This window comes from Crinia signifera, chromosome 3, assembly GCF_055691185.1.
Source record: "Crinia signifera chromosome 3, ASM5569118v1, whole genome shotgun sequence".
Classification (NCBI taxonomy): domain Eukaryota; kingdom Metazoa; phylum Chordata; class Amphibia; order Anura; family Myobatrachidae; genus Crinia; species Crinia signifera.
Window position 1 is genome coordinate 253108389 of NC_139219.1, and position 26750 is coordinate 253135138.

Below are 26750 nucleotides of genomic sequence, written 5' to 3' on the forward strand. Positions count from 1 at the left end.
TAAGGCAGGTACATACACCAGCACTATTGTGAATCTTTCTGCAACCTACCTTCGCACACATAAAAAAAAAAAGATCACCTTACTTTTTAAGAAGAAGCATGTTTGAATCAAATCTGAGTGAAGATATGGAGCTGGATTCTAATCAATCTGATGTTTATAAATGAATACAAGTGTAATATATATATCGTAATAAATAAACACAATTGAATAGCGGTCTAAGGGCCTAATTCAGACCTGACCGCTAAAGTGAGAATACGCTGTGGACTGCGAGGAGAAATATGCTGCTTAGAAAGAAAGAGAAGACACCCCCTGCCAAATTGCAAGACATCACAAATTGCCATCCACTTGTAAATCCATACACAATTCCGAACCATTGAACAGTTTTTGCCATCTGTGCAAATATGAGTAGGTCTGAGGCTTCCAATAATGTGGGACTGAGACAGGAAGTCATTGCTGATGTCACAGGGCCCACCTGCGTTTTTTCCACCACAACCAGAAAATGCCAGGTTCCCCCCTGAAATGCTGGTTTCCTGTCAGTCAAACTGCGAAAGGATTACAATTACGATCAAAATGCATTTTCTGTTGCAAATTCACCTCACGTATGGGCGATGTGCATGGTAGGCAGGCACAGTTGTTTAATAATCATTCGATTTGCAAATTCCCTAATTATCCGTCAAGTCAGAATTTTTTTTCTTCTCCATATGAACCTTCAACTGAGGGACTTGAGTTTTTGAATTGGAGGGGACAAAAACATACCACTGAATTTCCCTGTTTCCTCTTCAATAAAGTAAGTGCATTATTATGCAGTGTTCCCTGCTGGCAGATATTTCATCAAGTATTTTAAAAGGGAACTTTAGTGTCACCTACACGTGTGGAGAATTCACCATGTGAAAAAACATGTAGGCAAACACCATCCTTGTTACCTGCCTGTACCTGGGGTTATGGTCTAGTGCAGTGTTTTTCAACCAGTGTGCCGTGGCACACTAGTGTGCCTTGAACTGTTCTCAAGTGTGCCCCCACATCTAGAAATGCCCAAACCCATTTACAGCCACCACCAATTGAAATGTTATTTACTGGTCTCTTCTTTTCATGTAAAGGGCCAATGTATTTTATTTTTGTTACCTGTGGGGAGCAGTGTGATTGTTTTTAATGTGGGGGCCAATAGGTTTTTTTTTCCCTGTGGTGGCCAATGTGTTTTGCCCTGTGGGGATCTTAGGGTGTGCCTTGGCAATTTTAAAATCTTATTTAGTGTGCCGCAAGGTAAAAAGGTTGAAAATCACTGGTCTAGTGGATTGAAGCAGTCTAGAACGACCATGTTATGGTCGACCACCCTTAGTCTAACCGGTCTAGTTAGACACATAGAGATAGTTGATCGTGTTGATCGACAGTAACGGAACTTAGACACAAGCGACAGGAGTGTGTTCGATCTAGAAATCGTTCATCTGTCGACCGTATACCTTATCTGGGCAGGCTGCACATTTATAGTGAGCCTGATTCATCCCTACGGCTGGATTCACATTAAAAGAATTGTGCAGGGCTCTCTGGTCTTACCGACAGTGAAAATAAATCCTCAGCACATGCTCCTTGTATCCAACATTTCATTCAAGGGTTGAAACAAACCAGAGAAATTGGCGACAAGAAATATATGGAAGACCAGAGAGTGCCACACAACTGGGACATGTATTATTTATGTTGCGAGCATCACTGCAGATTGGAAGACTATGACCATTATTCTGGTTTACACGCAAAGGCAAATTCCTTCTCAAATAAACAAAACCATGCGCACTACAGGGGGGCAGATGTAACATGTGCAGAAATATTTAGATTTGGGCGAGTTATTTTGTTTCTGTGCAGGGAAAATACTGACTGCTTTATTTTTTACACTGCAATATAGATCTCACTTTGAAGTAAAACTCCACCCAAATAGAATTTTCTCTGCACAAGTTACATCTGCCCCAACTGCAGTGCATATGGTTTTGTCCATTTGAGAAGGAATTTGCCTTTGCGAGTGAACCAGAATAAGGGCCTATGTGTAGTCTTTAATGTAGGAGCATCGTGGTGCACATGGAGAAGGGCATATTTTAATTTGGAGTTGTAATATTCTAGATTTGATGCATCTTCTAAAGCTACAGTAGCTGTGGATCCAGAAATAAAACCCTCATACCAAAATGCACACAATAAAGGCCAATGATCACATAACAAATACTGTTGAAAATATTTATTCATAAAAAATGACTGGATTTAAAAAAAAAAATGTACTAGCATAACAATGCAGTGTAGTCCCACTACTGAGGAGATGCCAGCAGCCTTCTGGGTACTTGTGTATTTTGGCGGCGCCCCCGATGTCCGTCGTACGACGAACAGATCGCATCGCATTGCATGCCATGCACCCGATGGTATACGATGCGATGCAACGCGATTTGGACCCCCTATACGACCAAAAATCGTATAAGCACCCTAAAGGGTGCTTTTGAGCACCCAAATGGGTGCTTACAATGTTAAATGCACCCCCACGCCACCCCCCCACTATAAACGTGAACCCGAAGCGTGGCGAGCGCAGCGAGCCCGCGAGGGGTGGCGGTACGCGTCCTACGACCTTTTCATACCCCCACTATCCACATCGGCGTGGAGTTTAGAATAGAATAGTGTGGCGAGCGCAGCGAGCCACCGAGCCCGAAGCGTGGCGAGCGCAGCGAGCCCCGCGAGGGGACGCGGATACCTTCACAGGTAAACGCGTCCCTTCGCGGGCTTCACAGGTATCCGCGTCCGCTCGCCACGCTTCGGGCTCGGTAGCTCGCTGCGCTCGCCACACTATTCTATTCTCAACTCCACGCTGCCGTGTATAGTGGGGGTATGAAACGGTCGTAGGACGCGTACCGCTGCGCTCGCCACGCTTCGGGTTCACGTTTATAGTGGGGGGGGTGGCGTGGGGGTGCATTTAACATTGTAAGCACCCATTTGGGTGCTTAACATTGTATAAGCACCCATTAGGGTGCTTATACAATGTTTAATCGCATCGCATCGTATGGCATTGTATGCCATGTACAATGGCATACAATTTCAAAATTGTATGCCATCGTGCACTATCGTACGATATCGCGTCGCATACCATCGTATGCGTTATGGTATGCGATGCGATGGGCGTCGCCAAAATACACAAGTACCGCCTTCTGTCTCATTCGGAGTTACCTAGGAGCTAGAAACTCCTGTAACTTTTACCTTTGCTGCTTAGTGAGCCCTCAACGCCACCTGCCCCTGTCCGCACATAACCACCGCACTGGGAATGGATGTTTTGCATAAAGATCCATTCCTAAGGTAGCGTACTGGTGCAAAATCATTAGATGGTAGCCGATTTAGACTTGCGGCGTTGGTCCGAGAACAGGATGGGTGGGGGATGCCCAGCATTTTTCTAGGCACACCCAGTGTGGTTTTTTTTGTGTGGGTACGCCCAGGAAACGCAGGGCAATCACATGCGAACGCCCCCTACCTGCCTCCATCCTGCACCCTCCCCTTTGTTAGCACCATGGCGACTATTCAATTTGATGAAGGCACCTGCACAACATAACACATTTGTTGGCAAGCTGCTCAATCAGGTGACAAAAGGGAGGGGTAATTCTGGTTAGGAAAAAACATTTTCTATCCCAATTGCACACTGAGTGAGAAATATACACATAATAATCAGATAATACAGAGATCTTGGTTGCATACTGTATATCTGCAGATATAGGGCTAAGCCCCCAGGCCGTACGTCAAGGCGTCTCTGTGTCACTGGGGGTCCCTAATGCTGGGTATTGGTCTGGGGTGTGGGCCCCAATCATGCCGGCACAGGCTGATCACTCCAGGGCAGCACATAAATGAAAATTAGTGAGCGTTAATAAAGAAGCACATGAGTGCTATGTTAGGAGGTGAAAGGTGTGATTAAAATACAAAATATATACAATGTGATAGGAAAAATAACTGTTAATAAAGTGTTAGGGTGTGCTGACCTGAAGCAACCCAGCCATACCAACACAGGGGCCACCACATCCCCAAAATTTTCTATCCCAATTGCACACAGTGAGAAATATACACATAATAATCAGGTAATACAGAGATATTGGTTGCATATATCTGCAGATATAGGGCTAAGCCCACAGGCCATTTTTGCATTAGATGCATTACATGAGACGCATCAAAGCTTGAAGAGAAATAAAGTGGACTTCGCTAAAGTACCAACCAATCAACTGCCATGTTACAGACTATGCTTGAAAAATGACAGCCAGGAGATGATTGGTTGGTACTTTTGTTATCTCCCTCCACTTGATCTCTCTTCAAGATTTGATACATATCCTCCTATGTGTGCATTTACCTTTGGTGGACAGTCAGGGCTGTCACAATGGGGCAAACAATGCTGGAAGGCGCTGGGTTGAGAATGGTTGTCCCCACCTGTGCCGGCATGATGGGGCCCCACACCCCAGTATTAGGGACCCCCAGTGACACAGACGCCTTGACGTACAGCCTGGGGGCTTAGCCCTATATCTGCAGATATATGCAACCAAGATCTCTGTATTATCTGATTATTATGTGTATATTTCTCACTCAGTGTGCAATTGGGACAGAAAATGTTTTTTCCTAACCTGCACAGCATGCCTGCACAATGCGCATATCATCGCTCCCCGGAGCGAACACGCCAGGAACTGGGTCAATCAGAACCAGGGCCTTAATCACTTAGGTAAAATTATTAAAGCTTTTAATGGGCTAAGCCTGGGGTAGCCAACCCTAGTCCTCGAGAGCTACCAACAGTGCATGTTTTGCAGGTCTCCTCACAGAATCACAAGTGAGCTAAATAGCTCCATCTGTGGATCTTTTAAAATGTGTCAGTGATTAATGAGTGCAGCTGTGCAGCAGTGCAGCAGCTAGGTTGTCTGGAAAATGTGAACTGTTGGTAGCTCTCGAGGGCTAGGGTTGGCTACCACTGGGCTAAGCCAATGGCTTGGTGGTTTTGTCACTTAAACGCGTTTTATTTCACTCAAAATTTTTATTTCTTCCATTATATCTTTACATAGATATAAATGCATCCAAAAAAATGTAACTACATAGAGAAAAGAAAGCTTTTGATACCACCCTGAAGTAATATTGGTTTAGTAAGTTTTCCTAATCAGAAAACGCTAGGATATTTAGATAAAAAGTTTAATAGGTTTGGCGGTCTAAACCAGAGGAAGTTAGGTCAATATGATCATCAGCTTGTTAAGAAGAAAAGCATTTACTCTACTACAACTTACCGTAGTTTAAAATCATGAAAATGGAAAGTTAGCAAATTAAATATCAATATACCTTTATTATTGTAAAAAAAAAAATTGCGTTTCACCATATTTTAGCCTCATATTCAGACATGAAAGGAATGATTACAACCACATTTTCATAAAGGGAATAAAAAAATAAATAAAAAAAGGTAACGCTGACCTTCCTTTTATTAGACTACAATTTGCTTCACCACTGTTTTCTTAAGCTATGGGAATGGTTTCTATACCTTAACAGCACACCACAGATGGCTCTGATTATGTTTAACAGGACAAGGTACCCATTGAATAACTTTCACAGACTCGTTCCTAATGGGATATAATAATAAATCTGATATGGGGGGAGATAAAAATAACTATACACCAATCATATAGCATTGACAATAAATTACTTGGAACTGACATTCCAATAAGGCAAAGGAACTCTGAAAGCGGTAGAAATATATGGAGTATATGAGGAAAGACCAAGCTAAAAGAGTCAAAATGTACAATATCTTTTGCCAACTTGTATCCTTTAATATGACCAGCTGTCAACATTTTACATATAGATACCACTAACTACTAAACTCTGGCAAATGTCAAAATTCCATTCCTTAGAGATGCCCTTAAAAGCCTAAATATTGTCCTTGGAAAGAAACCCTCTCTCACCAATCAATCAAAAGCAAATTAGAGGATTGTGTTGAAATGTACTGCACTGCTTGAGTTAGCAAATGAACGTAGAAAGGTAGCATATATAAGTATTAGTAAAATAAAAGGGTTCTATGTGCAGGTGGGGGGCCAGAATCATGAAAAAATATTTGCTATAAATTGAAGTTAACATCCAATAAGGATCAAGAGTGATGAAAAAAAGAAAAAAAGTTACCGTGGTAACCCAAATATACTGACAGACACAATTATTTCACTAATTGCTAATGAATACAGTCAAGTGCCTTTAAAAACTCAGCTTGGACTACACTAAGCTTTGACCTCTACCTGAGTAAGTGCATTTAAAACCCAAACCCACTGCAACTTATTAACTGTGCCAGCCAAGGCCACCATATAGCTGAAGGATTTTTTTTTTTTCTAATTCCTCCCCATCACATGGCCCTAAGCATAGTTAAATGAACCTTAAAATGGCTACAAACAGCTCAATGACTACACAGAGTCCTGCCAATTAGAAATAATTAGGGATTCATTTTGGTGGTAAGTCTTTTTAAGTGCATACATAATGATGCAATGATGCTTATTAGCGATCTTATACGAGTTATGCTCAAACAGCCTGAAATAATTATGCAACTATCACAAAGCCTTGCACATCTCTGTACTTCACCTTAATGTATTTAAAAATCCACTTCATTACCTTCAGTAATTAATCCTCCATTAATTGCAGGAAAAGCCCAGTTTACCGCGCTTCGTCTCTAATTATCATCTTATAAATAGTTATATTTCTAATTAATGTGTTCATTAAGCTGGATATCTTTCTCAAAGCCACGCTAAGAGCAAAGGTTCCGCTTGTTCTCTCAACAGTCTAACTAGCCATAAGGTTGGGCCATTTTGGTTGTATTTGCTTTTATTTTATTATATTCAACCTCCTAATTGGCATTTAAAACCTAATTTGGAAGAACTTCAAGAAGAGTATATAAGGAAAATAGGAAATCTTTTTTCCCCCGTATCACAAAAGCTTAAGAGATTTAAGAGGGAAAACTTTCTTATGAATAAATTTGCAGTATTCAGGCAGACTTCTGGTATAAATGAGCATCCCTGTTACTGCTAGGCGCAAAATGATGACAGGATGTGGAACATTATACCCTACGGTGCTAGAGGGAAGAACACTAGTCACAACCAACTAACCAGCAATTGCAAAAACTTGTATTGGAAAAGAAAGATTTAAATAAAATGTTAAATAGCTTGTTAAAATCAAGTGCAATTGCCAAGACAAAATGTTAATATTAACACAGCTAAAAAACACTGTGAGTAAATAATTGTAACAAGGTCCTAAATATTATGATCACATACCCTATTTTATTGTCCATCGTGTGTAAACATTACAAAGGTTTTCTACCATCAGACATATACAGTACATTTAGCATTCATTCTAGCAACCTGCACCTTTCAAAATCTTTGCTGTTCCTTTTTTCAGCCTAGAGTGTCACACTCTGCTGCGGCGTTTCGACAGGTAATCTGTATATCAAGACATTGGTTCCCCCGGCACACTGAATAGTTTTAGCAACCAATCTTGAACACTACATGATAATAGAATTCAGAGATATTGGTTACATATACCTGCGCAGGTGTATGATATGCCCCCAAGCCGCGTCAAGGCTTCTCTGTATATTGGGGGTCCCTAGCGCTATATCTAGGTGCAGGGTGTGGCACCCCAAAAACTATCATAAGCTAGGAGGCCCAGTGCGGCATGCCAGTGAGATACTAAGTGTTAATAATTAGTGATAGGAAGCCAAAGCTATACATAAAGAGAGAGATAAATGAAATGTAATTAAAATAAGAGAGAGATAGTGTTAGTGAGGGAAAAGTGTTAATAGAATGTAAGGGCATGCCGCACTAAAGCCACCCAGCCCAACCAGTCCAGGGGCACCGCACCCCACACCACTGTTACCCTAAATTGGGTCTACAATTAGTCAGAAAGGAGCCACATGATAATGGCTCCTTACTTGGTATATCTTAACTAAGAGCTACCTACCTTGGAGAACCTTGCTGACTAATGTGGCTCCTTGCTGACTAATTGTAAACCCAATTTAGGGTAACAGTGGTGTGGGGTGTGGTGCCCCTGGACTGGTTGGGCTGGGTGGCTTTAGTGCGGCATTCCCTTACATTCTATTAACACTTTTCCCTCACTAACACTCTCTCTCTCTTATTTTAATTACATTTCATTTATCTCTCTCTTTATGTATAGCTTCAGCTTCCTATTACTAATTATTAACACTTAGGGCGGTATTCAATGAGCCTGATTCGCCATGTTTTTATGGCGAATTTGTGCTGTTTGGCGAATTTTTGACAAAAACGGTGAATCACCCTATTCAATGACCACATGGCGAATACATTTCAAGGTTTTTTTCGCCATGATTCACCGAGTAGCAATCGCTATCTTTTTATGGTGAAGTGGAATGTGAACTTCTAAAATAAAGTGTTTTGTTTTTTACATTTGGTGTCTAAAAATCAGGAATTTTATTCTGAGGAGGGGCATGCTACTTTTATTCATGTGCTGTAAGCACATGAATATATATTTAATTTTTTTTTACACAGCAGCCAGCAGGGGGCGCCGGAGCCGAGCCGCTCATTACATATTCATATATTCACTGCACCCGATGTTACGATCGGGTATAGTGAATATACACTCCCCTGCTGGCACCCCCGGGGGGCAGGCTGTGCTGCCTGGCACCCGGGGAGCCCACCTGCCCCCCACAAACGTTCAGGGGCAGGCAGAGAGACTTCCATCTCTCTGCCTGGCACCCTCCTCAGGCTCCCTGCGGCAATCGCCGCAGGAGCTCATATTCGCCTGTCAGGGGCAGCGAGCCCCTGACACGTTGAATACCGGAGCCCGCTGGCTCCGGAACGTGGCGAATGTGCAGCGAATCCTAAAAAGGATTCGCTGCACCTCGCAGGTATTCTCATTGAATACCGCCCTATGTATCTCACTGGCATGCCGCACTGGGCCTCCTAGCTTATGATAGTTTTTGGGGTGCCACACCCTGCACCTAGATATAGTGCTAGGGACCCCCAATACACAGAGAAGCCTTGACGCGGCTTGGGGGCATATCATACACCTGCGCAGGTATATGTAACCAATATCTCTGAATTCTATTATCATATAGTGTTCAAGATTGGTTGCTAAAACTATTCAGTGTGCCGGGGGAACCAATGTCTTGTTACTTACTAAGTATTAACCCCTCCCTTGCATGCACCTGAAAAGTTTTACTGAACTAATTTGAGCATCTACCACTATCTGTATGTAATCTGTATATCAGCAGAGAGGTACAGACCAATCTGTGCAAGAAGCACCGCACAGAGTGTGACACCTCAGGCCAGAAAGGTGAAATGCATGGATTTTGAGGTGCAGGGTGCTAGATTGAACACTATATATATATTTCTTGGTTACAATGCTTATTCTTGTGTATAGGCATTATCCAATACATAAAGAGTTCCAGTTTCCCGTCAGCCCCTCTTATACTCCCTTGGAGTTTGCCCTTTGTGCTGCCTATATTGCCACATATAGAACATTCTGGGGACAGGTAGAAGGTATATTCCCTATAGTTACTATAGGGAATATACCTTCTACCTGTCCCCAGAATCAGGCAAAGTCTTGGCTGAGTGCGACTCAGGGAAATACTTCTCAAACCATGTAAAGAGGACAAGAGGAGGTATTGCGCTTACCATTTGTATTTCAGAGTTCTCTCAAAGTCATACATCAGAGAAGAAATGTGAGAAATTCTGTTAGCAAACCAAGCAGAGAGGTGCAACAAGGATGGGTATCTTAGAAAAAGTAGATAGAGGGATCGAGTATGGAGTTATTAATGTTAAAAAAACAAACCTGAAACCGTAATTCTCAAAGCGTTGATGGATCCTACTCATATAATTAATAGCTATTAAATGAAAAGGAGACAAACAGGTGGTTGAGCCTGCAGTGGTCAATTATGCTGTATTAAAGCTAGCTAATTACCCACAATACAATATGGCTTTATTATATTCTACTTATTCATTTTAAAATCTATTTGCATAATCGTGTGTTGTGTTTTTGGTGCCACCACAGTAAACCCATTTTACAGCAGACCATGGTTTAAACACATGAAAACATAATATTGCAAAAGAAAAGAAAAATCATGAAACACATGACAAAACATATTAAATAAACACTAGGCAATACCCGAAAAGGATCCTACGTAAAAACAACCAATTCTTACTGATTTCAATTCGCTGAACACAAATATGGTGTGTAAAATGGTTTACAAGGTTCAAGTTTTGAAGATCCTTAAGGCAGTATTCAATCTCCCGCCCCTATGCCCGACGGGGGAAATAACGGTGGGGCCCTATTCAATGTTGTCTTCCCCGACAGCATTGAACAGGGTTCTCGGCAGAACTGGCCTGACTTAAAAGGCAGTCAGGCCCGTTCTGACAAGAATGGCCGTGGATTGTCGAGTTCCCAGCCGCAGCTCGATGATCCATGGTTGTGTCTCGAAGCCGTATCCCCTTTTCGCTGTTTGCCAGGCAGGACATTAAATTCTGCCTGCCGATTTCAGCCCGACAGTCGTTACTGTGGATTGAATATTCCCCTAATCGATAAACTCGTGGCAAGCATTTCAAGCAAGATTGGCAAGCACTTCAGTAAGTTAGACAAAAGTTCCCAAGGCTCAGTGAAGCAAAAATCAAGGAGGGCATCTTTGTTGGACCACAAATACAAAATCTCTTCAAGGACAGAGATTTTGATAGTATCTTAACAGGTGATGAGATGACGATTTGGGTAACAAGAAGGAAGCAAACTATGTTGAACTGGTTGAAAATATGATTTCGTCATATCAGACACTTGGGTAAATAGGTCTTTGAAGATGCATTTTCTTCATTCTTACTTAAAAATTTCCCCAGCTAACTGTGGCGCAGTGATGAACATGGTGAACGTTTTCACCAAGATATCTCTGAGATGGAGAAGAATACCAGGGGAAATAGAATGCTTTGATGCTAGAAGATTGTTGTTGGACACTGCAACCAAGATCTCTGTATTATATGATTATTAGGTGTATATTTCTCACTCAGTGTGCAATTGGGATACAAAATGTTGTTGGACACTTGTCAGAGATGTCCCGGAAATAGTGTACAAGCGACTTGCAAAACGAAAGCGACATTAAAAGCAATGATTTGTATTATTGTGGATGTTGTGTAGGGATTGATTTGAAATCCCGGCGGTCGGAATCCTGGCGGTCAGAATCCCGACATGGGGGGGGGGGGGGTGGGTGTACGCTCAGCACACTAATTTATTCTCCCTCTATGGGTGTCGTGGACACCCACAGAGAGACAAAGTGCCGGAATGCTGGGGGGGGGGGGGGGGGCGGCGAAATCCCGACCGCCGAAACCGGGATTTCAACTGCATAACGTTGTGTATGTATATTAAGCTATTTGTTTTGGAAAACAACAAAAGTGAATAACTAAAAAACGGCAACAAAACTTTCAATTTCATTGTCATTTTCAGCACCCTAAATTCTATTAATAAACATATGTATTTTTTAGGATCCCCAAAAAATGTAAAAATGTGTTGTCCAGTTTAATAGATGTTCGTTTAGTGAATTTGGCACCGCAACAATGATGTTCATTGGAAAATCAATTCACTCCATATATTAGAAATAATATGGCAGCAGACCCAGGTTCCCACGAGAGGCAGCAGCACCCAGAATGGAAATGGATCCTGCCTCCCGTCGCAGGTCATAGGTGCGGCCGCTGAATACCCTCCCAGTAATGCTCTGTGGGCGGCAACAGTTTGCAGACTGCAGGGCTGGTGGTAGACATCAGTACCAATGGACATTAGGGTGGTGGGTGCACTGTGGCTAGGAGGCCCATTATGAGAGGGGTGGGTGGTATTGGCACAGAGTGCCATTGGAGGGAGGGCAGACCTTACCTACAGGGGTGGTATTGGGCTCCTAGCATTTTGGGGCACGTTGGGCAACTACCCTTCAAGCCCATATGTTAAGATGGCCCTGTATATAGGAAATATGTTTTTTTTTGTTTTTTTTTACACAGCATTTTTTATTTCAATATATAACAAATGTGAGCGACGCTATCATTTTTAGCAGATATTTTGCACATCTCAGAGATGTTGGCACTCAAGGGGCTAATTATATTTGACACCTTCTCATAATCAAAATATGTAAGATAGACTTGTTTTCAAATGCATATTACTTGAAGTCACAACCACTATAGACATAGCTTGAGTTTTTAAGTTTGTGTTATACCCAGTGATAACTTCAAATATCTATTTTATAGTACATCATTAGTCAGGAAGTAGTTAAAACAAAACATCTCTAATGGTGTGTACACACGGTCAGATGTGCCTTCAGATACTATCCACGCTCCGATCAGATCGGATCGTGGATAGTATCTGAAGGCACATCCGATTTGCATACAACTCTGACTATATAGTGCAGATCTGCACTATATAGTCAAGGCAGACATGACTTTCTGCCTTGCGATACGCGAACGCGGATCGGGATCTGAAGGGTTAAAACCCTTGCGATCTGCATCCGATTCGATGTTGACTATATCGTCAATATCAGAAGGCAAAAATTACCATGTGTACACACCATTAAACTAGTATAAAACATAATAAGCAAATAATGGAAAATAAATAATTTCTTAAAACTTTCTCTAGAACATGCAAAATGAACCATGATTTTAAAATCCACTTCCATTATTTTCATGGCCAATTGAAAGCTCCAACAACATAAAAAACAAAGAATTATTTGTCTGCACCTAGTACTATTTCAAACCGATATTATTCTCATTTCTTTGAATAATATTCATACTCTGGGGCCATTTTCCCTCACATATTCAATATCATACAAGCTTGTATCTAAATTCCTTTCTTCATATGCTGTCACGGTATCAATCACTGCCTCCTGTCCACTCAATCCAGTTTTGATTTATCAGCCCGTGTCTTGCTGGACTCCATAACTCGACCCAAACCATTTTAACGAGACAGTGACAAATAGCCCCCTGGATCACATCAACCTGTTCCACTTACTAAACTAAGACACAGAAACCGTGACATCTCCACATAAAAGTATTCCATTCCCTCGACTGATGTATATTAATGAGGAGATGCGATTTGAAATGCCTCTTCCACATCACCATCTAATATGATCGAATTAGGAAATGGGATGATTTATTAAATTCCGAAGAGCTGAAATACTCCTTTGCATTGTTCCATGAGAGGTTTAGAGAAAGGGCTGTTGCTTTCAATTTTTCTGCAGAGGACATATAGGAGTTTCACAGGCAAATTATTGTCTCAAGGAGGTAAAATGTTATTAAGCAAATGCTCAATAACGCAAAGCTAAATCAGTTTTTTAAATCCTAATTTAATGTAAATCACGGCTCCTTTGCTGAAATTCAGTTTGCGACCTTATTAAGTCCCATTTGTATCTTCCTTCCACTCTTGCCCCAGGACAGTTTTAAAATGTATAGAACTTGTGCATAAAAAAAAGTGAATTAAATAAATTAAAACACACAAACCATAACCGTTACAATATCTACCAGACATAAATAATGAATACACTGGCATCCATATCTTTAAAAAAAAAATCACTTTGGATAAAAAGCATAATAAGAATATTAGAAAAATTCACAGAGTAGTTTTTATTCCAAGCTGTGTAGCCATAAATACAGAATTATATCAATGTTATAATTGTTTCTAAAAATCTAAAAAGATACAATTTGCTAAACACTTTTATACTGCATCACTTTAACATAGTAGAGGAATTGCAAAATACAAATCAATAAATAAATAAATAAATAAATATCGCTAAATATCTGGCAGGCTACTTTGACTTAAATGATACTCTAGCAGGGTTCGCAAATGCTCGCTATAGCGAGTATTTTACCTGATTTTGAGGACCAGGGACTACTTTTTTTTTTACTATACCTGCATCCCCTGGGACGCTTGCAAGGAGAAGTATGCCGCCTGGGGATGGTGAGTAGTTCCTACGTCCTCCCCGCCCCCTGCTGCTCTGGAATATTTGAACACCAGCCCGGGAAGTCACAGCAGTGGCTGGGTTCCGTGATGGGGTGGGTGGGACGCCGACATGCTGGGGGTGCCGTGCGGAGGAGGTGGTGGTATGCGGCTGCAGTGCTGACACACTGAATGTGGAGGAGGAGTAGGAGGAGTATGCGGCTGCAGCTCATAGCAGAGGCTGCTATACTAGTCTCTCACTCACCACTGAATCTCTAAAAACTGTTATGTGGGGGTAGAGGAAGAGACTGGCATATGTGCCATACTGGGGGGGGGGGGGGGGGGAGAGAGGAGGTGGCTGGCATAGTGCCATGTGGGAGGTGGGAAGGAGAGGAGGCTGTCATAGGTAGGTAAGCGGAATTTATGTGGCATAATATATTGTATGCATTACGGTGTGTGGTGGGAATTATTGTGTGCCTAATCCTGGCACAGTGTGTCCAAAGTGGCTCTAGCTGGCGCAGTGTGTCCAAGTGGCACTATTGTGTGGTAATGTGAATTGGTACTAATGTGGCCACGGCCTTTCCCCACAAAGCAATGCTCTAAATTTTTGGCGCACACTATCCCTGTTCCCAGATTATGTATTTTCTAGTATATGTATATCTTGCTTTATGCAAGTAGGCCAATTGATATTTCCCACCCCAACAAACCACGATAGCCACAGTAAGGGACACCCAAATCTATGTTTTGCCTCCAAAAATAAAATATAGTCTTGGGACGGCCTTCGGCTCAGGGTATATGCTATGTGATGGAGAGGAGAAGGATTATGTATGTGCCATGCTGGGGGAAGGGGAGAGGAGGCTTTATTTTTATTAGGACCCAGAAAATGTCAGGTAGGACCCCGAGTTTTGTAAGTGAGGGGTCCCAGGGACCCACTATTTTGGCCTTGATAGCGGCCAAAAAAAATGGCCTTCGTGAATTTTTTGGCATAAAAACCGCTATGATTTAGAAACATTGCACAAAACTGATTTGTCGACCTCGACAGACCTTACTTAATTGCATTTGAAGTAAATCAGAAATCTGCCAGAGGAATAGGGAAAATATATAGTTGTCAGACACTGGAGAACACACAGGCCTGACAAGGAAGTGAATGTCCCCTTATCGGGACCCAGTAGATGCTGTTGGAGATGATGCAGCCGCCAGGAGAAGCTGTCACACTGGGTCATATAGATGAAATGTTGATATTCTAACAAAGGCCTGACCAACCTGTGGCTGTCCAGCTGTTGTGAAACTACATAACCCAGCGTGCCTTGCCACATCCCTAATAGCAAAACTGTGGCAGAGCATTTTGAGACATGGGGGAAATATACGAAGATGGAATATCTATTTTGCATGGGATGTCGCCATGGGCAACCAATCACAATCTACTTATTTATTTAGGACCTTCTAGAAGATAATAGATAGTATCTGATTGGTTGCCTATAGTAACATACATTGTGAAATAGAACTCCCATCTTAGTAAATTTCCACCTTGCAGTCTCCAAACAGCTGAAAAAAAAAAAAAAACCTGGTTGACTAGGTCTGTTCTAACACACCAACATTTATTAAGCAGGCGGAGTACACTGCATAACTCCAAGGGAACGGACATAAACACTTGAAGCCTGATGTATAGGGAACACGACTCATTATGAAGATGCTTTTTGCATGGAATTCCTGTGTGTATGTACAGAAAAGTAAACTACCAAAATTCTGGGTGTCTGGTTCGGTGGAGATGGAGCAGCCCTGAAGTGCTGGAAAGACTTGCAACGATGAGATAAAAGCTTGGACTGTGGAGTCTGAGACCTTACCATCGAAGGGAAACCACTTGTGCTGCAGAATTAAATTATTTGCGTTCTTCAGTACACTGCCCAGGCCTGGCCACGATCTGCAAGGCCATCACACGGGGGCTCCAAAATGGACAGAGAGAAGCGTATTGTTATGTGCAAAGATCCCCTCAAAGGCGGCAAAGGCATTCCAGACATTCCAACTATACCTTCTTTGCATGCAACTGTATCTGCAGAACTCTCATTGACACTTGTACTGGCTCTGAGGGGAACTCCATGTCTGCTTCTTCCTCCTACCTTTGTGGAGGACCCTTAAAATGGTACAGCTCCATCCCTTACAACTGGACTATTCCACAGTTCTACTAGGATGTGTCCAAGTTTATGAGGGAACACCAACTGGAGGGATTGAAACCAGACTTGGTGAAGCCAAAACCTATCCACAAGCTCATCAAAGCCAATGACGTTATGGAACAGATTGCAGGGTTCACTTCAGCAACTATCAAGTTTGTCTGGCAGTATGTGGCCTCCAAAAGGCTTACAAATAGACACAAGGACATATCATGGATGGCCATCCAGGGGGCTTGCCTCACCGGTCATTCATGCACTCCCGAAACTTGTGTAGGTACAGACATTGTCCCTGGTGCCTCGTTCACGAGGAAACATCTATGCACCTCTTCTAGGACTGTGTCTAGGCACAGTTATTGTTGGATGTCCTAGAGACTGAATTTAAAGACTCTGTGCCCAGGAACCTTTTTTCGTACCTTTCGGTACTTTATGGACTATTCCCCGGAACCCATACATATGGGGTGACACAGGAGGCCTGGAGCCTTATAAACTGTGTTAAGGATGCTTTGTGGTTTGCCAGAAATCGTCTCATACTGGGGAGGGAGAGAGGGCGAAATGTAATAGGGTGTGATTTTTGGACGAGTTCCAAACTCGCCAGAAATCGCACCTTTAAAAATCGCGTTTTTTGCCGCGAATTCGCATATGTAATGAGATGCGAATTAGCGGCAAAAAATGCGATTTGCCGCGATTTCGGGCGATTTTTAGTCATGAAAATGTGCGCATTTTCAGTCATGAAAATGTGCGCATTTTCATAAATGCGATTTTGTGCAAAAAAAAAAAAGTGTAAAAAAAAAACGGCGTGGGGTCCCCCCTCCTAAGCATAACCAGCCCCGGGCTCATTGAGCCGGACCTGGTTCCAAAAATACGGGGGGACAAAAAGCATAGGGGTCCCCCGTATTTCTGAAACCAGCCCCGGACTCTTGGACCGGTCCTGGTTCCAAAAATACGGGGGACAAAATCTGGGGGTCCCCCGTATTTTGAAACCAGCACCGGGCTCCAACAGCCCGCGGTGTCATGCCACAGCCGGGGGACACTTTTTATACAAACTCCCCCGGCCAAAACATGAGCACCGTGGCTGGTCAGCCTTGGACGGGGTACCTGGAGGAGTGGGGACCCCCCCCCAATAAAGGGTTCCCCCCACCCAGGCTTCACCCGTCCAGGGCTGAAGCCCGGGGCTGTCACCGGCGTCCGTGGCCAGTGGACGCCGGCCTGATAGGGTTAAATCCATCATACGTTACATTGCTTTATACCGAAGAACTACAAGTGCCAGCAGACCTCCCCCGCATGCTGGGACTTGGAGAACCACAAGTCCCAGCATGCGGGGCATTAATGGGCCCGCTGGGACTTGTAGTCCACCTGTAAAAAGAATGTTTATAAAAAACACACACACAGAGAAGTAAAAGTTTATTACACACACACCTCACTTTTACACCAGCGTTACTTACCATTCCTGGATCCAGCGCTGGTCTGGCTGCTTTACAGCCGGCTCCCCCCGCACTGACAGGCAGCGGGGAGAACCGGCTTTCTCCGTTGCCTCTAACAGCTTCTGTAGCGCTGTTCCAGCGCTACAGAGGCTGAGAGCGCGATTGGCCGATACGTCTCCATGGAGACGCATAGCTCAGTCAATCGCGCTCTCAGCCTCTGTAGCACTCGGACAGCGCTACAGAAGCTGTTAGAGGCAACGGAGAAAGCCGGTTCTCCCCGCTGCCTGTCAGTGCGGGGGGAGCCGGCTGTAAAGCAGCCAGACCAGCGCTGGATCCAGGAATGGTAAGTAACGCTGGTGTAAAAGTGAGGTGTGTGTGTGTAATAAACTTTTACTTCTCTCTGTGTGTGTTTTTTATAAACATTCTTTTTACAGGTGGACTACAAGTCCCAGCGGGCCCATTAATGCCCCGCATGCTGGGACTTGTGGTTCTCCAAGTCCCAGCATGCGGGGGAGGTCTGCTGGCACTTGTAGTTCTCCGGTATAAAGCAATGTAACGTATGATGGATTTAACCCTATCAGGCCGGCGTCCACTGGCCACGGACGCCGGTGACAGCCCCGGGCTTCAGCCCTGGACGGGTGAAGCCTGGGGGGGGACCCCTTTATTGGGGGGGTCCCCACTCCTCCAGGTACCCCGTCCAAGGCTGACCAGCCACGGTGCTCATGTTTTGGCCGGGGGACCTTGTATAAAAAGTGTCCCCCGGCTGTGGCATGACACCGTGGGCTGTTGGAGCCCGGTGCTGGTTTCAAAATACGGGGGACCCCCAGATTTTTTGTCCCCCGTATTTTTGGAACCAGGACCGGTCCAAGAGTCCGGGGCTGGTTTCAGAAATACGGGGGACCCCTATGCTTTTTGTCCCCCCGTATTTTTGGAACCAGGTCCGGCTCAATGAGCCCGGGGCTGGTTATGCTTAGGAGGGGGGACCCTACGCCGTTTTTTTTTTTATAAAAACACTTTTACACATTTTTATTAACAGGACCATGCACAGATCTCAATGATCTGTGCATGGTTCTGTCAAATTCGCCTGTCAGAACCTGGTCTATTTTTTTTGCGATTTTTGGTAACATTTACCAAAAATCACACCCTATTACATTTGCGAGTTGTATACTTTATAATGGGAAAACATCTGGATGCGAATTGAAATGTGACTAAAAATCGCACTTCTAAAAGTGCGATTTCGCGGTAAAAAGTGCGATTTTTTACCGCGATTTTCAACCTATTAAATGTGCGATTTTCGGAAAATGTGCGATTTCGGCCGTTTTTGACCCAAAATCGCATATGTCCAAAAATCACACCCTATTACATTTCACCCAGAATGTCCATCCAAGACTGCCGCTGGCTGGTTCACAGCCTGCTCAGAGACTATTCTATTCGGGATAGCCCTGGGGAAGAAGAGGACTAAGCCCCCTTTTTCTGGTCCTTTCCCCTTGTTTGAACTGTATTATAATACTTTGGGACCATGGCCCCTTCGCCTTCACTTCACAATATCTGATGTTTTGTTGATGTATTTCTATGTATTGCCCTCATCTTATATGTGTCTGTCTGATCAATAAAGCATTGGGCTTGTGATTCCCCCTCCCTCACCCCCCTACCCTCCAAACCCATAGCCTTGTATACTGTTACTGTTAGAATGCATAGTGCATAGTAGTCTATAGTGTGAGTTTATCTTGTACTGTATTTTATAATATGTACTATACTGTATGCATGTGTACTGTGTTTTGGCTGTGCTGCGAAAATTCTGTTGTAATTGTTATTGTCTGTTTTTTGCATTCTTTATGTACAATAAAGATCTGCGTTTTCAATCAAAAATAGCAAAAAAAGCAGGTACACTATGAGGAGGGGAAATTATAAATTACCATGCATTTTTTACATTTCCCACAGGTCTTTTGGTCTTGCCAACTGAGTGGCCATAGGTCTGACCTTATGCATCATCTGGGTTTCATCGTACCTCAGTGTAACCAGCAGTACACACAGTAAGTGTAATTGTATCAAATCATAAACTAAAGAATAATCGTCTAAAATAAGTGTTTCCCAACCTGTGGGGGTTATTCAGACCCGAGCGCTTGGCTGGGTGATTACTGATAGGCCGCGCATGCGTAAGGAGAGTAGCATGCATGCACGAGGCCATACTGCGATAAAATCCTGCAACATTTTTGATTGCTGGCCCTGCGCAACTTAATTGACAGTAAGCTGGCATTTGTGGGTGGTAACCGGATGTTTTCTGAGAGTGTCAAGGAAAACTCAGACGTGCCCGGGCGTTTGAGGGGAAGTCATGTGACGTCAGCTCCGATCCCAATCAGACTGCTTCTTATCGCAGCCACTGATTAAATCCTGGGATAGTCATTGACTGCCACACTGGAAAAATCATTAGATGGAGAGGGGCTTGCTAATAGTTTGCAGTGAATCACCGATCCACCAAATTTTTGCAAACAGTGATAACCAATTTGCAGACTTGCACGGGGCAGGATTTTACAGAGTCTGGGCGGCATATACATAATCACAGGGCTCTGCAATTTTGCAGAGCAAATATCAGGTCTGAATAACCCTCTGTGTTCTAGACACCCTGGAGTGCCTCAGGGCATCCTGGGTTCCTAGGGTTGGTGGTCCAGGACCAATTAAAAATTATTTATGGTCAATGTAGCAGGCAAAAACCAGTGCTGGTGGCTACCAATTATAACATATGCGGACAAATAGAAGTACATTCTGTCCCATACCACATAACTAACCCTAAACATGACATGGTTATGTATAAATGGTAGACAATGTCGAGCCCGCAAGGGGACGTGGATATGTGTCCCCTCGCCACACTATATAAAATTAACTCCATGCCCACGGGGACACTGGGGGTATGACGTGGATAGTGGGGACATGAACCATTGTGTATTAGCACAGCTCCTGAACAAGTTACGTAACTTCCGTAGTTTACGTAGCACAGCTTCTGTGAACAAGTTAAGTAATTTACGTAAATTACGTAGTTTATGTAGCCAGCAGAGTGGTGTATTGGTATTCTCAATACACCACTACGCAAACTACTTAATGGGCGCCGTGATAATACACAAGTACCAATTTTCTTTCCCCTACAAATCCAAACCCATACATAGTAAGTAAGGTTGAATAAAGACATTCGGCCATCAAGTTCAACTTGTTTTAACATAAGTCCTGAAGGATTTAGGTCTAGATTTGGCTAGATGTGCTAACCACAAATGGGATTATGCCCTTTGATTTTTAGCCTAACTAGTGATTTGCTTTGGCATGGATTTGCCCATGACTCCCCTTAATAAACCAGAACCTGATGGTTATAACCATGAATGTTTTTATCCATTAAGTTCTTGTCCAACCTTTTCTTATAAGTATTATCGTGTCTGCCAACACCATCTTCTCAGCTACTAATTTCCACACCTAAACTGACCATTAAAAAAAAAAAAAAAAAAAAAAATACTTCCTCCCTAGAGGGTAGAAAATCTTCTCTCCACCAGTATAAGCGGATTCCCTCGTGTCCTGGTCACTGGCCTTAAGGTAAAGAGTGTGTTGGATAGTTCCTTATATTACCTCCTAATATATTTGTACATGTTAAGAATGTCTCCTTTTAAACGTCAAAACGTTTTCAAGAATTAACATTCCTACTTTAGCTAATCTGTCTTCATAACACAGTGTGTCTTCATAACACAAGTACCCCATCCATTGTGTTAGCTTGGTTGCCCTTCGCTGATCCTTTTCCAGTTCCAGACCCTAGCATACATGACCTTTTTTTTTTTACAGACTAGTATCCTATTGGCCTTATTTGCTGCTCTTTGGCACTGAGCACCGCAACCAAGTTAATTATCAATTTGTACTCCTAGGTCCTTTGTACTCCTAACCAGTGTACGGTGCATGAAACAAACTGTTGACAGCACTCAAATAATTCCTACCTACCACAGATGAGGAACTGAATCCCAAGTTTATTTGAAAACACGACTCCTGAGCCCCAACAGAGCTCTGCATACACACCTGTATGCAAACAGCCCACAGTAGCTGTAGCCACAGAGCACTGAAAACTTTGAGACATCAAGAGATGACATATTAAAAATTGGGATCTCTCCTTGGATGGATGAAATTTAAAGCATTCATCTTTCTATGGATAACTTAATTTATAGGTAAAATCTGCAATTAAAAACTCATTGAATTACCTGGATTTTCTGGATCGGTGGACTTTGTGAGACTTCCCTGTAGCTCGAGACCTGCTGGTACTTCGTTTCCTTCTTGAGCTATAAGAAGATGCACTGCTAGAACGGCGCCTGCGTCTAAAACATATGCAAATATGTTAATCACCTCTCCAGTTCAAGGAAAAAATCATACCTGCCAAAGAATCCCAAAACCCAAAGGCCATTCACAACCCAAAGCTTTGGGAAACTTTTATAATTCGGTAATTACCAGTAATGGTCAGTCCCAAACGCAGACCTCAAAGATCCCTAACAGTCCAGGAACCATTATCTCAGTCAGTTTACTTATACCATCTTTGCACAAGCAGGTTATCTTTTAAACCTGGACTGTTATGGCTTCTATGGGCCTGATTCAGAAAAGGAGCGAGAGACGCAACTACTATGCAATAACATCTTGTGGCATCTGAAGACGCAGCAACAGATAATCTGCATATACACAGGTTATCTTAGTAACCCTCATGTTACTCAGTATGGCATGCTCACATTGCTGGAGCCAGGATATCTGAAGAACTAGACCCTGGCCTTGTCACGCTGACAAAATGAGGCAGACAAGTCCCCATCACCCCCAAATGGCCACAAGATGTCAAGCGCAACGTTATGCAAATCCGTCCATAAAACCTGTAATTCCAGCAGATGAGCGGCTTTCCCAAGGATGATGCGGGAGCAGGCATCGCCGCTCATCGCCGGGCCATACACAATAGGCGGCTTTGAGCTGATCTGGTTTAGTTAGCATCAGTTGATGATTCCTATGGTGTGTCTATTGGCCTCGTGTTTGTCAGTATTCCTGTTAAGTATGCAGTAGTGGTCCCTTAACGGAGATATTTTCACTCGCCTCTTTCCCCTCCATAGCTTTGTGGCTTAAATTAAACTGGGTAAACCAGTTACACATCTGATAGATAGCATGGCAATGCTACCCTATTTAAAATGAAACTTGTGTGAAACCATTGTTAGGGAATCCTGCTTCAACATCTGTCTATAATAGTGGTTCCCAAACTTTCTTGAATTACAGAGTATCAGCATTGTTTTCTCTGCTCCCCTAGGATATGTTTTTGTTTTTCATTGATAAGTTTTGAAAACACAATGATAATGGCTGATTGGTTACTTAATTCAAATAAAATGAATAAATACGTGTTTCCAACAGACATCAACGTAAAAGGCAGTTAATCCAGTTCTAGTGACAACCTGGGCTATATTCATAAAATCTATGATTGATGAATACATGCATGCCATAGCTCAATATAATATAGTCTCCTCTTACCTTTTGTCATATGAGTGAGAGCTTGAATATGCATCTCGTGAGCGAGACCTTGACCTTCTTCCCGATTTCTTATGACTGCGCGTTCTGCCCTCCGACGAGCTACTGGAGGAGGTGCGCCGGCGATGTTTCTTTTTTTTGCGCGTCTTGGTTTCCACCTCAGAATCTGAAGACCGACGACCCATTATGCCACTTTACTAAAAAGATAATAAGAGTCCTGAGGTTTATATTTATAAATGCAGACATACAAGGTTCATAGCTTAAATTACAATATCATTAAAGAATTAGAACTTGTCCACCTGGTGGCAAAAATCTGGCCGTTAGTTGCCTACTCAAATATTAAAAAGGCATACATACTGTATAATAAGGACATCCCAACCTCAGTCCTCAAGGCACACTGTACAATATCAATAACGAACAACTCATGGGTAAACCCTGAATTATATAATTAACGATATCGATCAATGCAATTACGGGAACCCTTACCAAACATGCAGTCACTGACTATCTGATTGGACTGCATGTTAAGATATATACAAACTATAAGGTGCCCATACACGTTACAATTATTGTATACAATATCGCATCTCATCGCATCTCGGTTTTGAGATGAGATCTAGTACAAAAAGTATGTGCTGCACTAGATCTCATCTCATCGCAAAGCCGAGATGCGATGAGATGCGATATTGTATACAATATTGTTTACAATAGTTGTAACGTGTATGGGCACCTTAAGTTTATCTGTCCAATCTTTCTAGCTGTGGAGAGAAAATCTTATTGGAGTACAGACATTCAGACAAATTGGTTAAATCCATTTCTTTAAAAAATGTATCCGAACGACCATTTCTACCCATTTTCTTGCTTTTGGGATTGTCATTTTCATTTAAAACAGAAAAATAGGACAGATAAAAGTGTGTACCCAGCTTTAGCGTGTATTGAGGACTGCGTTTGGGGGAAATTTACTAAGGCAAATACACCCAAAAAAAAATTGTTTTCGTTTTTAATATCCTGAAAATACGTTAATTCGTATTCATGGCACATTCGTAATTACAAATACGAATTTATACGCCATCGAATGAATACGAATAGGAATCAAAGAAAAATAATTTGTATTGGCAAAAATACGAATCCATATGCCATCTGAAAATACGAAGCAGTCAAATACGACTGCTTTGTAAATTTCCCTCCAGAATACGAATTTGTGAATGAAATACGACAGCGATGCCAGTCGTATTCATTCTTATTAAGAATACGAATTTTCGTATTCTTAGTAAATATCCCCCTATATGTCCAAAAATAAGGATGCACCTGCCACTCAGGTATGTACAATTTTGGACCAGTTCTGCTACAGCTGAACAGTATTCAGCTACCACTTCATCCAGGACGCTTCCCTCTCACTTTATTGGTCATAATAAATAGAATCAGAAAGTTGTTAAACTAAACAGATGCTCCTAGCATTCAGGATTCATAAACCAACGAGATCCTCCACAAACTGTGGCAAATGGCTTGGACTACCTACTACTCATACAACAAGTCATCTGTTGGGTGTAAAGGTGCCCATATACTAGTCCAATTTGGTCCCTTTTCATCCGATTTCAATGGATCTGGATGAGAAATCTAACGAAAAGTGTAAACTTGGATGCGTTTTGTCTCTGATTCCGATCAGACACGCAGTCCCGTGCACGTCCAATCAGAGATCGGACCTGCTGCATCAAGGATCCATCGGATCCTGCAGCCAGGACTGGGATTGAGTATGGTACAACATATAAAAAAGGAGCACATATGATGAATTGTATGCGGTCCAGCCATCCAGGAGCTTGCTGGGCCAGTTGGTGAGGTACTGCATGCGATACCTCGCAGTAGTGGATGGACACCATAACAGTATCCCAGAACAGGGCTATCTTAACAGTATTGAGAGTCCAGGGCAAAGCAATGGACTGGGCCCCTACCATCGGATATCCCCCTCCCCTCATTTAATAATATCAGACCCCAGATAGGAAACCCACTGCAGTACGCCACTCGCCCATAAATAATATCAGTGTTCAGATCTGACAATATCCTTCCCAGGTAAAACTTTGTTTTAAAAAGCAGGTCCCAAATAAAAAAATAATAATGTTGTCCCGGTCCATCTCTCCATATGCTTCCATACAGGGCATGGCTGTGAGCACTCTGATTGGTGGATAGCTCCAACCATCATGATGATCAACCTTATCTGTCTGGCTGCAAGCTGGGAGCAGGTACAAAATGCTGCCTCGCTGCTCGGATTGTGTTATTCACAAACAGAGCAGCCTGGGATCATTTTTCTCACCCTGCCTCTAAGCTCTATGAACAGAGCAAGCAGCCGCACACTTAACGTAGGATTTATGTTTTTTACATTACACAGCCCCTTTAGAGATTTAAGTGTAAATTCCCATCCACGCAACCACCAACGCATCCATGGTTAATTTTATTTTTTGTGTGTGCATCTATCACATGGGTCCTCAAACGGCGGCCCTCCAGATGTTGTGAAACTACAAATCCCAGCATGCCTTGCCACAGTTTTAACACTCCCTTATAGCAAAACTGTACCAAGGCATGCTGGGATTTGTAGTTTCACAGCATCTGGAGGGCCGCAGTTTGAGGATCCATGATCTATCTGCACCAGAATACATTTGGACTGTGGGAGTAAACTATAGAAAACCCAAGCAAACACAGGGATAACATGCACAAAAAGGGGGAATTCAATTGAAAAGCAGCTAAACTTATTAGCGCCAAAAAAAACCCCATTGCACACTCAAAAAGGTAACTCTTCGCACATATACACATCGCACTTGCCACCCCCAGGAGGTCCAAGATGAAATGCCGGCACCTACAGCTGGATGTGTCTGACATGAGCAGTCATTTAATAGCTCTGTTGTGTGTGTGCAGGAGATTCAGATGCAGGCAACATAATTGGATTACCCCCAATAACACAGGCCTAGGTGTAGCAGTGGCACAGACCTGTCTCTTACCCCATAACACAGGCCTAGGTGTGACACTGGCACTGACCTGTCTCTTCCCCTAATAACACAGGCCCAGGTACCTCTGGCACTATCCTGTCTCTTCACCCCTAACGCAGGCCCATGTGCACTCGCACTATCCTGTCTCTTTCCCCATAACACAGGCCTAGGTGTGACACTGGCACTGACCTGTCTCTTCCCCTATTAGCACAGGCCCAGGCGTACCTCTGGCACTAACCTGTCTCTTCACCCATAACACAGGCCCATGTGCACTCGCACTATCCTGTCTCTTTCCCTATAACACAGGCCCAGGTATATTACTGGCACTGACCTGTCTCTTCACCCATAACACATGCCCAGGTGTAATACTGGCACTGACCAGTCTCTTTCCCCATAACACAGGCCCAGGTGCATTGGCACTAACCTGTCTCTTCACCAATAACACAGGCCCGGGTGTAACTCTGGCACTAACTTGACTCTTCCCCCATAACACACTGGCATTGACCGGTCTCTTCCTCCCCAAAACAGACCCAGGTGTAGCACTGGCATTGACCTGTCTCTTCCCCCTATAACACAGGTCGGGGTGTAGCACTGGCACTGACCTGTCTCTTTCCCCCTTAACACAGGCCCTCGTGTGACATTGGCACTGACCTGTCTCTTCCCCCTTAACACAGGCCCGAGTGCGACACTGGCACTAAACATTCTCTTCCCCCAATAAGAGAGGCTCAGGTGGGACACTGGCATGG

At 43.2% G+C, this 26750-nt stretch overlaps 1 protein-coding gene across 2 annotated transcripts in view; it reads right to left on the reverse strand.

Moving 5' to 3' along the window:
- RSRC1 (arginine and serine rich coiled-coil 1) overlaps positions 1–26750 on the reverse strand; it is a 347837-nt gene that overhangs the window by 319752 nt on the left and 1335 nt on the right. For both annotated transcript variants that reach the window (XM_083177870.1, XM_083177871.1), the window contains exons 2-3: positions 23030–23223; positions 21739–21852 (exon numbers count right to left, since the gene is read on the reverse strand). In XM_083177870.1, coding sequence (XP_083033996.1) covers positions 21739–21852; positions 23030–23211 — 296 coding nt within the window. In that variant the 5' untranslated portion in view covers positions 23212–23223. The remainder of the gene's footprint in view (positions 1–21738; positions 21853–23029; positions 23224–26750) is intronic.